General features: G+C 39.8%; 1 protein-coding gene across 50 annotated transcripts in view; it reads left to right on the top strand.

Annotated features, from left to right (window-relative positions):
* Positions 1-17332, top strand: part of ABI3BP (ABI family member 3 binding protein) — a 295737-nt gene that overhangs the window by 111598 nt on the left and 166807 nt on the right. For all 50 annotated transcript variants that reach the window (XM_089331596.1, XM_008267027.5, XM_070071996.2 and 47 more), the window contains exons 3-4: positions 14205-14273; positions 16522-16654. In XM_089331596.1, coding sequence (XP_089187722.1) covers positions 14205-14273; positions 16522-16654 — 202 coding nt within the window. The remainder of the gene's footprint in view (positions 1-14204; positions 14274-16521; positions 16655-17332) is intronic.

Below are 17332 nucleotides of genomic sequence, written 5' to 3'. Positions count from 1 at the left end.
CTGGGACATTCTTTAAAGCTTGAGCATTCTGGGCCAGTTGGTTCAGAAGATCTTGAAGGTCTGTTGGGCACTGCAATTAAATATCCAATTACTCTGTTCACTCATACAAAGAAAAGTTCTGGGATTTTTTGTTTTCTTTTTCCTTTTTTTTTCTTTTTTGTCATTTGGGAACTGTAATAACATTTCATGATCAAATTCTTGAACATTATCTACCTTTTTAAAAATTTTTATTTACTTATTTGAAAAGCAGAGTGACAAAGATTTCACTCCTAAAATGATTACAACAGTTAGAGCCTGGTGAGAAGGCAGAAAGTCAGTCCAGATCTCCCACTTGAGTGGCAGGGACTTAACTGCTTGAGCCATCACCTACTGCTCCAAGGGTGCTTGGAAGCTGGAATTGGGAAGAGCCAGGTCTTGAACCCAGGCACTTAGGAATAGGAGGCAGATAACCAAAGTGGCATCCTAACTGCTGTGCCAAATGCCTATTCTTTTCTTCTACCTTTCTGACAGAATAGCTTGGATTCTGCACAGAACCATGATCTTTCTGTCTAAAACCTCTACTACTACTAATGGTTCTTTTTTCAATCCTGCATGTTTGATCACCTCCAGAACTCTGACACTGAACATATTATTTCAGAGCTGGAAGCAATAGACACCATGCCACAAGTCTGGACCACAGTAGACCCAAAATATTTCCTATTTGTGCTGATAGTAAGTGGATCTTTTGTTCCTCTGCTTGTGTCTCTGGTGTTACTGTTTCTTGGATTTGTTTTTGAGAAGTGAGTACATGCGATGGTTTCCACAGAGGACTGGTCTTCAGCAAGAGATCTTTTTGTACTGACTGAAGGCACACTGAAGATGGGCTATACAGGTCAGGCTGCTTTGCTCTTGTAAAGAGACTCCTCTAAAGAACATTTATGAAGATTGTATTCTCTTGAAACTACTGTGCCTTATGAATCTTATCACAGTTCAAAGAATTCTTCTCTTCCTTACAGTAAAAGTTGCCATCTCTTACAAAAATTTTATTTGAAAGGCAAAGTTGAGAGAGATCTTCCATTCACTGGTTCACTCTCCAGATGACCACAGCAGTCAGGGCTGAGCCAGCCCGAGGCTAGAGGTTCATCAGGGCCTCCCACATGGATGCAGGGGCCTGGGAACTTGGGGCATCTGCTGCTGATTTCCCCAGCACATTAGGGAGCTGGATCTGAAGTGAAGCAGCTAGGACACCAGCTAGCCACCATGGGAGATTCTCTCATCCCAGGTTATAGTTTTACCCACTGCATCGCAATGCTGGCCCTAAAGCTGCCATCTTCTTAATTGAGTTTCTGTGCCCCAGAGCAGGGAGACCTCTCCTCATCCAAGCCATTGGCTCCTATCTACATTTTCCTTTCTTCCTGCAAAGCCTCAGGCTTTATCTATCTTTAGCTGCAGGCACTAAAGGGATAGAACAGCTGATACTTTCATTCTCTGAAAACAGGTTTATTAAGTGATGACTGCATTTCCAAGTCCATAAGTTAATAATGCATGAATGGGGAGGGTGGCCTTTCTGCCCTCCAAGTCGCTCTGAAAGGGATGAGAAATGTTCCAAGGCAGGGGGACTTCTATTAGTTTATGATGATGCATAATTCTGGTAATACTCACTTTTATGTACAGCTAAGGGCATTGGGCTAGTCATCTAATGTGTTAAAATTATTAAAAATTTATATTTAGAAACATAACAAACAATAATGAGTTCATGCAGAACTAACATCACTTACACTAGTATGTCTGGCTACCATGAAACTTTGCAAAGCTATGCCTTAGCACATTCCCAAGAAGACGTAGGATGTCCTCAGTTTTCAAGAAAAAATACCCCATCAGTGCTTTACAGAAAAGGCACCCTCTCTCCTGGTGATGTTCTTGAGTTGGTGGGGACTATGGATTGCTGTGGTTCTAGCCTTCACATACATAATTGCTTTAAGGTTATTTAGTTGGTGTGTTTTGTGATGGGATTTTGTCATTGTTGATTCTATCCTATGCAGTGATAATCCATTGCATCAGCCGTATTGGAACCCATCATTTTCCAGTCACCAGGCTTCAGGGTGAATATGGATTACAGTTCAAATATTCATAATTTATAAGCCATTGCTGAAACCAATTTGCTGTCATGGTGTCAATTTATTATTGCTGAGGTCTTTGTGACTGGAATGTAAGAATGGGTGGGGTGGGTGTGGAATAAGGTTGATCACCCTGCTGAAGTTTGGAACAACTAGCAAGTGGCTTTTTAATAAATGGGCAGACAAGTAGCCTTTTGCTCTCTCTTTGCATTCCAGCTCTGCAGGGGACTGCCCATCTGCCTAGTGTCTCATGAGGCATCCCACTCCCTCTCACTTCATGAACCAGCAGGCCAGGGGCCAGATGGATCTGTAGCACAGGCAGAGGTAGCTGAGGCAGATCCCCAGAACCGCTGGCCCTGGCTGAGCCCTGTTTGCTTACCCACTCCATGGGCACACTTAGGAGGTTTCTGTTTCAGAACTGACTAGTGATTGAGTAGAATTTCTTCCTGAGCCTAAAACACAAGAAAGCTTTTCAGTGGTGTTTTTCAGAACAGACATTACTCAGTGTTGGTGTTGATGAAATGAGGCACAAGAGCTGCTGCCAAATGTTAAGAGCTAAAGAGAATACTTAAATTTGGATTGTACCCACTCAGATTGGATTGCAAGTTAATGTGGCATGTGGACACCTGCAGATGCAAGTAAGAATAATTTTGTCATGGAAATTTTCATAAGTGTTGGAGTTTTTTCAAATTTCTGGGTGACATTCACTTATTAGAGGTCTCGTGATGTGCTACACTGGCTTCTCCTAAAAATAGTTACCTTATTTCATGAAACTCTAAAGCATCATTAACTATAAATCACACCACTATTTTATGAAAAACTAAGAATAAGCTGCTAATTAAGGACATTGATTTCGTAGCCCTTAGACCTTCTATTTTTTACTCATCAAAAGAGCTTCCTTTGACACACTGATGATAAATTTTCTCTTACCTCTATCATAAAAGGATGATTATCTCTTAGAGTATTTTAGAAGAGTTTGATTTATAGAGAACTTGTGAGAATCATACAGAGAATTCCTGTATGCCTTGCATTCAGTTTCTTCAGTTCACATGTTAATTTGGTAAGTCAATCACAACCGATGATCCAGTAATGATAGCTTATTCACGAAAGTCCGTACTTTGATTCCTCACATCTGTTGTTTCTGATCCAGTCTCCCCTCCAAGACACCATATTACAACTGGTAGTTACAGCTTACAGCTGGGTCATTTTCTCAGCCTTTCCTCGTTTTTGACAATCTTGACAGTTTTCAGACCTCCTCCTTGTGTGTTTTGTAGAAGGCCCTTCAATTTAGTTTTGTTGAATGCTTTTCTCCTAGTCAGACTGAGGTATGGTTTTGGCAGAAGAAGGTATTTCCTACTCAAAATTAGGGGCAGGCATTTGGTACAGCATTTAAGTCCCTGCTTGGGATGTTTGAATCCCATATTGGAGTGCTTATGTACTTGGGTCTTTGCCAGATGCAGTTCTGGACTCTTGGCATTGCAGTGGCCTAATCTTGGCTGTTGTAGGTGTTTGGGAAATGAACTAGACTCTTCCCCTTCCCCCACCTTTCAAAGAAAATGAAAAAAATTAAATTATCTCATTAAGAAAGGCTAAATTGCTGCTCAGTGGTTTTCATCCTGAGCATTTGACTCTTCTGCTTCACCTTTCAACCGTGGAGTCGGCCTTGTTTCTCCACACCGAATCATTTGTGTGCCAGCAAGGACATGGTGGGTGCAGCATTTTAGAACTGATTCTACAATGCGTTTTCTTTCAAATCACTGTTCCTCTTCTACCAGCATTGAAACTGTCACTTTCCTGATGTTTCTAGAAGATGTCAGGCAAAGCCAGCTCCCTACCAACTGCAACTGTCAGATAGTGTCAAACGTAAAATGCTCTGAGAGGTGTTCAAAGCTCAGGGAGAAAAGTGTGTCTTAGATTCAGTGAAATAAGGAGGTCTGAATTTTTATGTCATTTACCATGTAAATTTCACATTCAGTAATGCTAATTACCTTGTGAGATTCAGACATGACTATGTTGCTTTTTATGTTTCCACATTCAGTTAAAACCAATAAACTCCTATCTGCTATTTTAGTAGGAAATCAAATTCCCTTATTGGAACTTGAGTTCTCCTTCAGTTTTTACAAACCAAAGGAGCTGGTGCAGCCCAAATGGAAGTGCCCATGTCTGCTTCCTTCCAGGCCAGCTCTCCTGCGTGGAGCCCTGGGTGCCTTGGTCCTCCACCACCTGACCTGGTACCTGCAGCTGAAGCTCCTCAGGTGAGTTGCCCTCTGAGGGCAGCCAGTGTCTGGTGTTGCCTTTGCTGGGCTTCTAGGAGGGCAGTTCAAGGTATCCCTCAATAAGCCAAAGCAGCCATTTTTCAATGTCATTGCCACCGCAGGAGAGCAGTGTTGGAAGGCAATTGCAGCCTCTTCCTCTGGGACACATCTGGGTCTGTCACCTGCCCCTCCCCCATCTCCAGTTGCTGAGAATACACCAGGAACTAAGCCTCAGCGTTCTTCTTAAACCTTCAAATCACAATTGGGATGATGCTTTTTATATTTAAGTATCAAGATAAAGCTTATTAATAATAAAATGCGCTTACAGACTATCTTTTAGAGTTCAGAGTCAACTGGAATTCACATTTTCATATTTAAAGTAATTTTTATTTGGCAGGCACAAAGAGAAAGAGCTTCCATCCACTGGTGCACTCCCCACGGCTGGGGCTGGACCAGGCTGCAGCTAGGGACTTAGAACAACTCCATCAGGGTCTTCCACATGGGTGGCAGGAATACAAGTGCTTTGGCCAGCTTCAGCTGCATTCCCAGGTGCGTTAGCAGGGAATTTGATCAGAAGTGGAACATCTGCGACTGGAAACAGCATTAATATGGGATGCACTGTAGATGGCGGCTTAACCCGCTGAGCCTCAAAGCTGGTTCCAAGAGAGATCTACCTTCTTCTGGTTCACTCCTCAGGGCTGTACCAGCCCCAAACCAGGAGCTGACAATTCAATCCTAGGTCTCCCACATCAGTGGCATGGATCCAACTCCTGTGCATTAGCAGGATGCTAGAATTGGAAGTGGAACTGAGATTCAAATCCAGGCACTCTGATATGGTATACAGGTATCCCAAGTGGCATCTTAACTGCATGCCAAATGCCTGTCCCTACATTTTGATCTTGAATCTTCTCTGACCCTGATTGTCTCCGAAAAGACCCAGATCTTTAGAGCAAATCATGTGAGTGCCTCTTCCCACTCCTTCCAGAGGAAAACCTACACAGGCTCCAGGGACCCCTGTTTCCAACAAGAAATTTGCAAATGGGGCTGTCTTTAGAGCATAGATAAGCTGACTTCAAGGATGGAGTAAAGAAATTAGAAAGGGTAGTACTGGGTGGAATTGGAGGAAACCAATTACTGTTTGATGCCTTACATGTATCTTAGAAGACTTACGTTTTTCTTATGGCATTAAAATAGAACAGATCTTTTTTTAAAAAAAATTTAGTTAGAATTTTATCTACAAAGCACATTAAACTGGTTGAAAACTAAGAACATAATGATCTTGATTAGGGGTACTACTGTATTAACATGAATTCATTCACACCAAGTTGCTAAGTGCAGTTTTCATGCTCTTACCTGAGAACAAATGATTGAAGAGGCCAGCAGCCATGCTGGTAAATGAGGCATCTCAGAGCAGGATATGTAATCATTCATTATTATTCCGTGGCTTAGCCTCAGAATAAAAAGTCTGAAACCGGTTACAAAGATACAATCATAGTTTAACAAAAAATAGAGTAATACAAGGTTTCAAAGTAATGCCTATTCTTGGGGCAGGGGGACAATATACATGTATTTCAATATTTTCTTGCATCAAAATGAATTTCTATTTAAGTTTCTCCAGAAACTTTTTGAAGTCTCTTGGTGAAAAAGGTAAAATGTGCTAGTTGAATGTTCTGATGAAGCCATGGAGAGTTCATCGATAGAAATGTTTGTAAGGAGTCCTGCATGTTTTGGACAGGAGGATCATGTATTTGCCTTTGATGTTTTAAGATATATTTTATAACACTAAGGAAACATTCCATCAAAGCCTTACTAAGTAGATATTGGTATTGAATGCTGTCAAATATTTTTTGAGCAAAAAGTAGAAATGTACATGCTTTTTGCTCCCTCATATTATGTTCCTGGAATAAACCACTCTTGGTCTTTTGTTTTTTAAAGATTTATTTATTTGAAAGGCAGGGTTACAGAGACAAAGGCAGAGAGACAGATGTCTTCCATCCTCTGATTCGTTCCCCAAATGGCTACAATAGCCAGAGCTGGGCCCATCTGAAGCCAGGAGCCTGGAGCTTGTTCCAGGTTTCCCACATGGATACAGAGGCCCAAATAGTTGGACCATCTTCTACTGCTTTCCCAGGCCATAACAAAGAGCTGCATGGGAGGTGGGGCAGCTGGGACTCAAACCAGCACCCATATGGGATGCCAGCACTGCAAGCGGCAGCTTTACCTGCTGTGCCACAGTGCTGGCCTCCATACTTGCTCTTAATGTGTTGTGTGCTGCCAGATTCTGCTTGTCAATCTGTTTTCAGGAGTTCTTGCATTGATATTTATGAATGAGTTTGGTCTATATTTTTTTCTTTGTAAAATAACTGCATTTTAGAATTTATGCTTTCCATGAAAATAATGTTACAGTTAAGGAAAGTATTCACTTCTTAGACCACATAGGTGCAGACTTCTACTTTCAAGGATTTGTCCTCATCATCATCATAGCTAACATTTCTCTTTTTTTAGATTTATTTATTTGAGAGGCAGAGTTACAGAGAGAGGGAGAGACAGAAGGAGGGGGTCTTCTGTCTTCTGGTTCACTCCCCAAATGGCTGTAACACCTGGAGCTAGGCTGATCCAAAACCAGGAGCCAGGAGCTTCTTCCTGGTCTCCCATGTGAATGCAGGGGCCCAAGCACTTGCGCCGTCTTTCACTGCTTTCCCAGGCCATCAGCAGGGAGCTGGATCAGATGTGGAGCAGCTGGGACATGAACCAGTGCCCATATGGGATGCTGGTGCCACAGGTGGAAGCTTAACCTAGTATGCTATAGTGCTAGCCCTCATAGCTAACATTTCATAAGCACTTTCTGTGTAAGACACTTTGATAGTTTTAATCATCCATGGGACCCCTAGGAGGCTAAGTAGTACTTGGCATTCTCAATGTGCAGGTGAACAAACTGAGGTGCTACTAAGTAACTGCCTGGGATTTAATCTCAAGCATTCAGTCTAAATTCTTATGCACAGAAATTTAGTGTGACCAAAGAACCCCAAAATGTGAGAATTTGGATATACTTATCTGAGCAATAATGAGAAGGTTAGTTGCATTACCAAAAACATGCAGTATGATACAGTGGATTTTTTTTGGTTTGCATTTTTCTTTTTTTTCCTTTTTTTTTAACTTTTATTTAATAAATATAAATTTCCAAAGTACAGTGCATGGATTACAATGGCTTCCCCCCCCATAACTTCCCTCCCACCCGCAACCCTCCCATCTCCCGCTCCCTCTCCCCTTCCATTCACATCAAGATTCATTTTCAATTATCTTTATATATAAAAGATCATTTTAGCATATATTAAGTAAAGATTTCAACAGTTTGCACCCACACAGAAGCATAAAGTGTAAAATACTGTTTGAGTACTAGTTACAGCATTAATTCACATTGAACAACATATTAAGGGCAGAGATCCTACATGAGGAGTAAGTGCACAGTGACTCCTGTTGACTTAACGAATTGACACTCTTGTTTATGGCGTCAGTAATCTCTCTAGGCTCTAGTCATGAGTTGCCAAGGCTATGGAAGCCTTTGGAGTTCACTGACTCTGATCATATTTAGACAAGGTCGTAGTCAAAGTGGAAGTTCTCTCCTCCCTTCAGAGAAAGGTACCTCCTTTGATGGCCTGTTCTTTCCACTGGGATCTCACTTGCAGAGATCTTTCATTAGGGTTTGTTTGTTTGTTTGTTTGTTTTTGCCAGAGTGTCTTGGCTTTCCATCCCTAAAATACTCTCATGGGCTCTTCAGCCAGATCCGCATGCCTTAAGGGCTGATTCTGAGGCCAGAGTGCTGTTTAGGACATCTGCCATTCTATGAGTCTGCTGTGTATCTCGCTTCCCATGTTGGATCGTTCTCTCCCTTTTTGATTCTATCAGTTAGTATTAGCAGACACTATTCTTATTTATATGATCCCTTTGACTCTTAGACCTATTATTATGATCAATTGTGAACTGAAATTGATCATTTGGACTACTGAGATGGCATTGGTTCATGCCACCTTGATGGGATTGAATTGGAATCCCCTGGCACGTTTCTTACTCTACCATTTGGGGCAAGTCAGCTTGAGCATGTCTCAAATTGCACATCTCTTCCCTCTCTTATTCGCACTCTTATATTTAACAGAGATTTTCTTTTTTAAGATTAATTTATTTGAAAGTGAGAGTTAGAGGAGAGATTAAATTAGGTTTAGCTGCTGGTTCACTCCCCAAATGGATGCAATGGCTGGGGCTGGGCCAGGCTGAAAGCAAGACAGGAGCTTTTTCTGGGTCTCCCATGTGTGTACAGGAGTCCAAGCACCCAGGCCTCCTCTGCCACCTTCCCAAGCATATTGACGGGTGTGTGTGGGGGGGGTGGTCAGGAATCAGAAGTGGAGTAGTTGGGACTAAAACTGGCATCCATATGGTGCCAGTGCTAAGGGCCGTGGTTTTAACCCACTGAGCCACAACACAGGCCCTGGTACAAAAGATTTTCATAGGTTTCCTTTAACAATGACTGTCCTTTTGCTCTTCCCTGGGGTATCTAAAATATTAGGCAAATTAGGTTTAATTCACATACAGCATTGGATAGAATTAACTTCTATATTAGGAATGGAAGGTTTAAGATGACAGTTCTGTGTGAATTTTCTTAAATTTACATTTCAATTGAATTTATATTTCAGTTGTATAAATTTACTTCAAATGAAATAGCACTACATTTTGGCAGAATTTCTGATTAGGCAACAACATATATATTTCCAAGCAGTTACAAATCCAAAGAATTTCACAGTGTAAAACAGAAATAAAAATCTTGTCTTTTGTTTATTCCATGACTATGTTCCCAATGGAATACAAAGACTGCCATTATACTTGTGTATTGCAATGCCCATTTTTTAAAATTTTCTTAATTTTATTTAAATATACAAATCTTCATGTATTTCCTAAATACAGGTTCAAGAACATAATGATCCTTCCAGCCCACACTCCCACCCTTGTTCTTCCTCCTCTCTAATTCATCTCAATTTTTACAATTATCTACATCTACTTTATTTTATACTTATGATTAACCCTACACTATGTAAAGAGTTCAACAAATAGTATGAAGAAAAAAGTGTTCAACAGGGCTATTAAAAAATCATCAAATCTCAAAATGTCTACTTCTGTAGATTCACTTCTGTAGATTACCTTTTAGTACTCTATTCATTACCACAGATCAGGGAAAACTTAAGGTATTAGTCTTTTGGGGACTGGCTTATTTCACTAAGTATAATGGATTCTAGTTGCATCCATTTTGCTGCAAATTACAGGATTTCATTTTTTTAAGCTACTGTGTAGTATTCCATTGTGTACCATATACCATAGTTTCTTTACCCAGTCTTTAGTTAATGGACATCTTGGTTGATTCCATGTCTTAGCTATTGTGAATTGAACTGCAATAAACATGGGGTACAGATAACTCTTTCATATGATGATTTCTTTTCCTTTGGGTAAGATCTCAGGAGTGGGATGGCTGGATCATATAGATTCATTTTCAGCTTTCTGAGGTATTTACATACTGTCTTCCGCAGTGGCTGCACCAGTTTACATTCCAAACAGTGGACCAGGGTAACCTTTGTCCCCACATTCTCCTCAGCATTTGTCCTTTGTTGATTTCTATATGGGAATCATTCTAACTGGAGTGAGATGAAACCTCACTGTGGCTTTGATTTGCATTTCCTTATGTGCAATGCCCTTTTTAAATACAAATGTGAATGTCTTTAACTCCTCAGCAGGATTACTGAAATTCAGTGTGTTTTGCAGTTCATACATATGTATTTATTACCAAAAGACTGGAACTATGGCCAATGAATGTTTTCCTTAGCTGAAATATATTCTTATGTCCCTTGATATGTGCACATTCTACAAATACTGTTTTCAACATACTTATGTATAAGAAAAAACTGGGAAGGAAAAGCACTCTGGGTACCCAATCTTTCTTTCTTTGTCATCATTTTCTTTGTAAGGGGCTGGTTAATACAGGGAAGTAAAGGAAATTGGAAGGGAGATGTCAGGGTTCCTTGGTCACTCATAGTTCAAACCTACTGTCTTTCTGCATTTGAAGCAAGTTCTGGTTTGTGTGGACAGTGTACCACCAAAACCAGCCCCCTCTGTGTCCCCTCACTCAGTTATTGACACACACTGCTCACCTTTTTCTACCTTTGGGTCTTGATGAACCCCCATACATCATGAATACTTAAGAATGCTATGCTGGAATGGTACTTCAAGAAGGTCCTGAAAAAGCAGAATTAAAATATAAGTTGATTTTGGTGGTTTTCTTTTTTAACCTAGAAACCTTTTATTTAAGGAATACAAACTTCATGATTTCATATTTGTGAGTTTAGGAACATAGTGATTCTTCCTACCCCACCCTCCCTCTCACCTGCACTCCTACCCTTCTTCCTCCTCCCTCTCCTATTCACATTCTTAATTTTTACAGAGATCTATTTTCAGTTAACTTTATACTCAAGATTAACCCTACACTAAGAGCTTAAAAAATAGTATGGAAAAAAATACCATTCCTCAGTAAAGGGCTGTTCAAAATCAGTACATCTCAAAGTGTCAATCTCACTTCTATAGATTACCTTTTAAGTATTCTATTAGTTACCACAGATCAGGGAGAGCATATGGTGTTTGTCTTTTTGGAACTGGCTTATTTTACTAAGTATACTGGTTTCCATTTTCACCTTTTTTTTTCTTTTTTCTTTTGCAAATGATGTTGATTTTTTTGGTTCCTAAAAAATGAAATCAATGTTTTTTCATAACACATTTTCCATGAGATTTTGAAGATTCCTTCACATGCATGGATTTCAAAAAAAATATTTTACACCAAACTAAATGAATCTTAATTTTCTGGGAATTTTTTTGAAGTAACCTCATATAAATAGAGGCAGGGGACTGCGTGTTGTTCCTATCTCTTCTGCTCATATGCAGTGTGGTGGAATGAGAAGGCCGGGCCAAGATGGCTGCTGGCAAGCGAACATCAGTTACTCAGGAAATGGATTTGGAACCCACCTGGAAAAGGAGCCTGCCTGGCAACAGGCAGTGATTGGTTATGGCATAAACCTCACCTTGACCGGATTGGCTGACTTGGCTATATAAGCTGCTGTACCAACTGAAATAAATGAGTTTGCGAGCTGCTCATCTCTAGGTTGCTTTCACCTGAGTCCCGGTGTCTGTGTGGTGACTCCACGCCTCTTGCCCCCACCACTCTCCTCCTCTCAGAACGAATCTACAGCAACAATGCATGATTTGTTGTCCCACCAGATTTGTCTTTCACATCATAAGGTCACAAAATTATGAAATATACAAAATCTGTTCTCTTTATATTAATACTTTTTTTTAAAAAAGCACAGGTTGAATATCCATGAATTGAAATTCCTGGGATCATGAATAATTTTGGCACATTTGTATATATGTACATAAGGAAATATGTTGGTGTTGGAACCCAAGTCTGAAGACAAATTCATGTATGTTTCATATGTACTTTATATAGCCTGAAAATAGTTTCATACAATATTTTTAGTGTGACTGATTAGACTGTGACCAATCACGAGGTCATCACATGCAGAATTTTCTACTTGTGGGGTCCCATTGGTGCTCAAAAAGTTTCTGATTTCAAATTTACAATTTTCAGCTTAAATTAAGAATTTTGAGGTGATGACAAGAAGCATTAAACCAAGCACAGGACCTTGTGTGCATTGGTTGGCCATGAAGCCAACCTTGTTTCAGTGATCTATTCTACAAACTGGAGTGACAATAGTACGTGCCAGATATGAGTACCATGAGGAAAAATATAATTATGTAATGTTTTTAACACAATGTCTTGTACATAACTGGCATTTGGTACATGATTATTTTTGATAGCTTATGTTACTCTATCCCAAATAAAATTAGGAAATGATTACTGTATCCCTAGTAGCAAACTTGTTTGTTTGATTTGGGTCAACCATTGCTATGTGATCTGCACTAAGCAAGATGTGCTTTCAAACACACAGAACTTTGGAACAGAACAAATGTTCCTTCATTTGTGTGGTGGTCATGAGACAACCATGCAATAAACGGGCAAGGCTGGAAGGTGAAGTCAAGAGGTTGCCTGGTTTACTTTCTTCAGTGGTAATTAACAGCAACAGGTTCTAGCAAATAGTGCTATGTGGAGTGTCCAGGAAAAGACAAAGGCACAAGTCATTAACAGCAGTTGAGTTGCCAGCTTGTCTCTTGTCTAAAAATGAAGTCAGCCCTATGAGGCCCCTGGCAGAGAAGGCCTCTGTTCCAAAATCATGGTGGGGGAGATATTTGAACCCAGAATGAAAACAGAAGAAAGGTATGAGTCTGCCTGAGCAAGCAGGGGCAAGCTGTGATACTGACAATGGCATCTAAATGACAGCTAGTGCAGAATGAACTTCAGGATCTAAAGTTCCTGAAGAAATTTTGTGGATAACACTCATCAACCAGTTAATGCATACTTATAAAATGCTATTTTGTATGCCAAGACCTGTTTGTTTTATTTATATAGGATTAGCACATACTGATTGCTTTAGCATAATTTCATTTAAAACCTAAATATGTTGTAGAGATTGTCTGTTCATATTTCATTGATATATTTTAAATTAGTTATGCTGATCCATATATTATGATTTTGTTTAAAAATTCTATATTAAAAATTACTGGTTGGATATGAAAACAGGCTGAGAAACTACACAATCAGGATGAAAATCAGAGCATTATAAATATTCATGCTTCCATGAGAGCGAGAGATCTCAGATCATATGACAGGTGACACCATGTTTATTACACAAATATGAATTTCCAAATATGGTTTAACTTTGGAGCACCAGGCTAACCCTATGAGGAATAGGCTAACAGAATGGATGTGATCTGATTTTTAAAAATAGTCTCTTTGGGGCTAGCGTTGTGGTATGGCAGGTTAAGTCACTTTTTGTAGTGCTGGCATCCCATGTCAGAGCACTCATTAGAGTCTCAGCTGCTCTGCTTCTGATCTAACTCCCTGCTAAGATACCTGGGAAAGCGTCAGAAGATATCCTGGGTGTTTGAGCCTCTGACACTTATGTGGGAGACCCGGATGGAGTTCTAAGGCTCCTGGCTTCAGCCTGGCCTAGCCCTAGGTACTGGGACAATCTGGAGAGAGAATCAGTAGGTGGAAGATCTTTCTCTTCCCCCATTCCCTCTCTGTCACTTTCAGATAAATAAATAAATCTTAAAAATAAAACCTCTGCAGAGAAAATGACTGATGGGCAATGTGGCATCAAATCTGTCCTTAATGTGTTGTACTATGAGAATTAACGGTAAAAATAGTCTTCAAACAGTACTTTATACTTTGGGTCTGTGTGGGTGCAAACTGTTGAAGTTTTTACTTAGTATATACTGAGTTGCTTTTCTGTATATAAAGATAATTAAAATGAATCTTAACGAAGAATGGGATGGGAGAGGGAGTAGGGATGGTTTGTGGGTGGGTGGGAGGTTATGGGGGGGGGGGGATCACTATAAGCCAAAAGTTGTACTTTTGAAATTTATTAAATAAAAGTTTTCTTAAAAAACCTAGGTCTACCATGATTCTTTTAAGACTTCTCCCCTATCCCAACACATTTGCTTTTGAAAATCTGGATTTAATTTTCATTTAACAAATCTTAATGTGCTTCTCAGGAAGTGTTAACTTTTTGGATACCTGGGCCCTCTCACTTATTGGTGCTGTGGTTACAGAGGATGCCTCAGTAAATGCTGAGTCAGGACATGGGTGTGCTAACGCTGGTTCTTGAAGGATTTCACTGATTAATATCATTTTGGATTCCAGACGCAGAGCCAAAATATCTGATAGTTGTGCGACCTGCTCCTCCTCCAAGTCAAAAGAAATCATGCTCAGGTATAGTCATTTTCAGTTTTCTTTTTTCACTTCAAAGTGTTAACTTTTCATCATTTTCTGTCCACGGAGACCAAGTGCCTAGGGTAGCCTTAGGAATGTGGAGTAGAGTATGTAGGCCCTTGATAAGCAACATCGTATAGCCTGGTGGTAGAGACTGCAGTCTCATCCCAGCACCACTTGCAAACTGCAGTTATTCACCAAGTTAATAAGCCCCTCTATGTGCCGGTTCTGCATCACAGGACTGGAGTGAGGACTGAATGAGTTCATGAAAATGCCTGGCCTAGAGGCAGTGCTCCTTTGGGGTTAGGTCCTCTTCTTAGCCCGTTTCCCTTTTGCACTGTTTGAGCATATGCCACTGCTGTGCCTTTCAGATTTTAAGGGCCAAAGGCTTTATGTCTAACCTTTGCTTAAGGAGACTATATTTCAAAAGATTAACTCACTTGTATGCATTGATTAGATTGGGGTTTAGGTGGCATTTACTCATCTCTCCCTTCTAAATAAATTTCTGTGTATTTAACCAGAGTAAGAACTTCTTTCATAAAACAATGACAACAACACTTACCTTCTCAGGCCTAGGAAGACTTGAAACAGGAACATAGATTTATGAATAAATAAGAAGAAACTTTGTACATGACCAAAGCAGGATTAAACTCCACGGTTTGGTTCCACTACTGAAACTTTGTCTCAATCAGATACACAGACCATTGTTATAAGGAAGAATGGTAGAAGTTGTGGCTATGTTTTTCCCATCTGATGCTACAGCTTCCCAACTGTAGATAGAATTGATCACAAAACATTGCTGTAATTTTTAATGTGCACTATTCCCCAAATAATTGTTTCCTAATCATATTAATATTTTATGGTGCACTGGATACCATCAAATAAGGAAGAAAAGAAATGTCTTATGTTAGGCTATATTATTCTGGGAGGGGGGGGCAAGTATGTGGTTCTTGAATGATACTGAACAGCTGAACAGAAAACCTTGGTGGAATTCAGACTTCAAGACTTGTCAACCAAGACTGCTTGCTAGAAATCGGTTATCACATTGCCATCCTTTCTTTTGCTTTGATTTAACCACTTTTAAGAGCAGCATGGAATGCACAAGCATTTTGAGAAACACAAATTCCTTCCCCTAACTTCTTACATTATCCTGAAATAAAAGGAAAATTTCATTTGCTTACACCTTGTCGGTGAGAGTTGTCTAGGCAATGGTCCACACACTTGAAAATGAATGGACTCTCAATATTTCAGGACTGTATTTGAACATACTGAAACAGTGAAATCAATGAACATGAGTATAGTTCCATGGGATTTGGTTTCATTTGAATAGTCATTGAATTGTTCTTAATACAGATACACAAAATATTTAAGGGAAAGCAAGAGAGTGATTCCACCTTAGTAGCACTTTATACCTTCCTTGGTTTTGAGGTTTTTGTGACACTGGACTTAAAAATTACTTTTTTTACTTGTTATTTTCAGCTCAGGAAATTATTTCATCTTGCTCAGGATATTATACCCCACCTTTCCTTTTAGCTATGGATAAAATTTTTGTTTTTGTAATCTGCTTTTGGCAATGAGGTAATGACTAACACATTAGCCTCAATTCATTTTATATTTGTCTACAACATGAAATTTAATGACTTAATAATTTATATAGTATGACCAACACTTAATTAGTTATCTGGTCATATAACCCTTAGGTTCCCAAGGGGAAAGAGAAAATAGACCTCACAAGTCCACGTGGTGTTATGTTCATACATTGTAAGCTAAGCCAGGAATGTGGTAAAAACAAAGCTAGACTATAAGGAAGAAGGCCTGGATATGAGTTTTGACCCTTTTCTCAGTTTGACCCTGTTCTCACTGGACCTTATTTTTCATCTGCAAAATGAGACTATTGCATTACATTGGTGAAAATCCACTCAGAAATGGAATGATGAATAGCAGAGTCGCCTCAGGGCTTTTTCAAACCATACGTGCCCCCTACCCTTACTCCAGATTCTTATCTGCCCCATTTGGGGGCCAGACATGGAACATATGATTCACCATCATATGAGACTATTACAGGTGGATTTGGAAAAATTTACAGAGAAGGATAAGCACATTTGCAAACAAGTGGACTATATGAAAAGAAAAGGAACTTGTTTTTTCACCATCCTCAACAGCTTGCCATGTTATATTTATGTATTTTACCTAAATCATGAAAATACACTACATATTTCCATACTTAACCTGTGTGTGGCCTCCATAGGTAAAACGCGTCCTCGCAAGCCTCTGCAGCTGGTGGTTGGTACCCTGACACCAAGCTCTGTCTTCCTGTCCTGGGGATTCCTCATCAATCCACACCATGACTGGACATTGCCAAGTCACTGTCCCAATGACAGGTAATTCACCATATTAAAAAAATCTTGTTTTCATCTTAATGTCACTTGCTCTTAATGTACATGCTTTAGAAGAGTGTAGAGTTATCAGGACCATTACCATTCACTTATCTATTAGTTGTAAAATTGCTCAAAGTAGGGGAAGGGGCACAAATACATGGAAATCAAGGACCTTACCCTTGAGAGAGTTACCATTTACCTGAATAGAAAACACAAGTAGTTTTCCCTCCAATAATGAACTACAAAGGAAGAGCCAAGTGGTAAATGGGCAGTTATGCAATGAGAAGTGTAGCAGTCACAAAGGAAGAGGCTAAGGGCAGTTGGGAGAAACCAGTAAATGTGAAAAAGTTTACTGGAAAAGCATGGCTCTTCGACCTGACACTTGAAGACCTGCCAGAAGCAGTAGTTCTTGAGCCGTGGCCACCAACCCAAGCAGCATTACTGGCACTTGGGAACTTGTCAAAAATGCAAATTCTCAGGTGCTCTCCTTCAGACTTATCTGAGGATGGGCCCCAGCCATCTGTGGTCCAACAGAATTGTAGGTGACTATGATACCTGCTAATGTTCTGAAATAACTGTTTAACAAAAAAAGTGGAGAGACACACAGGGAGAGATACAGGCAGAGGAAAGCACAAAGTTGAAGTTGCCATCTTCTTCAGAACAAATAAGGAAAATCAAGTA

Source organism: Oryctolagus cuniculus, chromosome 4 (genome assembly GCF_051225735.1).
Source record: "Oryctolagus cuniculus isolate XC-2025 breed Fujian yellow rabbit chromosome 4, ASM5122573v1, whole genome shotgun sequence".
Lineage (NCBI taxonomy): Eukaryota > Metazoa > Chordata > Mammalia > Lagomorpha > Leporidae > Oryctolagus > Oryctolagus cuniculus.
Note: the sequence above shows the minus strand (reverse complement) of the source record. Positions and strands in the feature narration are given on the sequence as shown.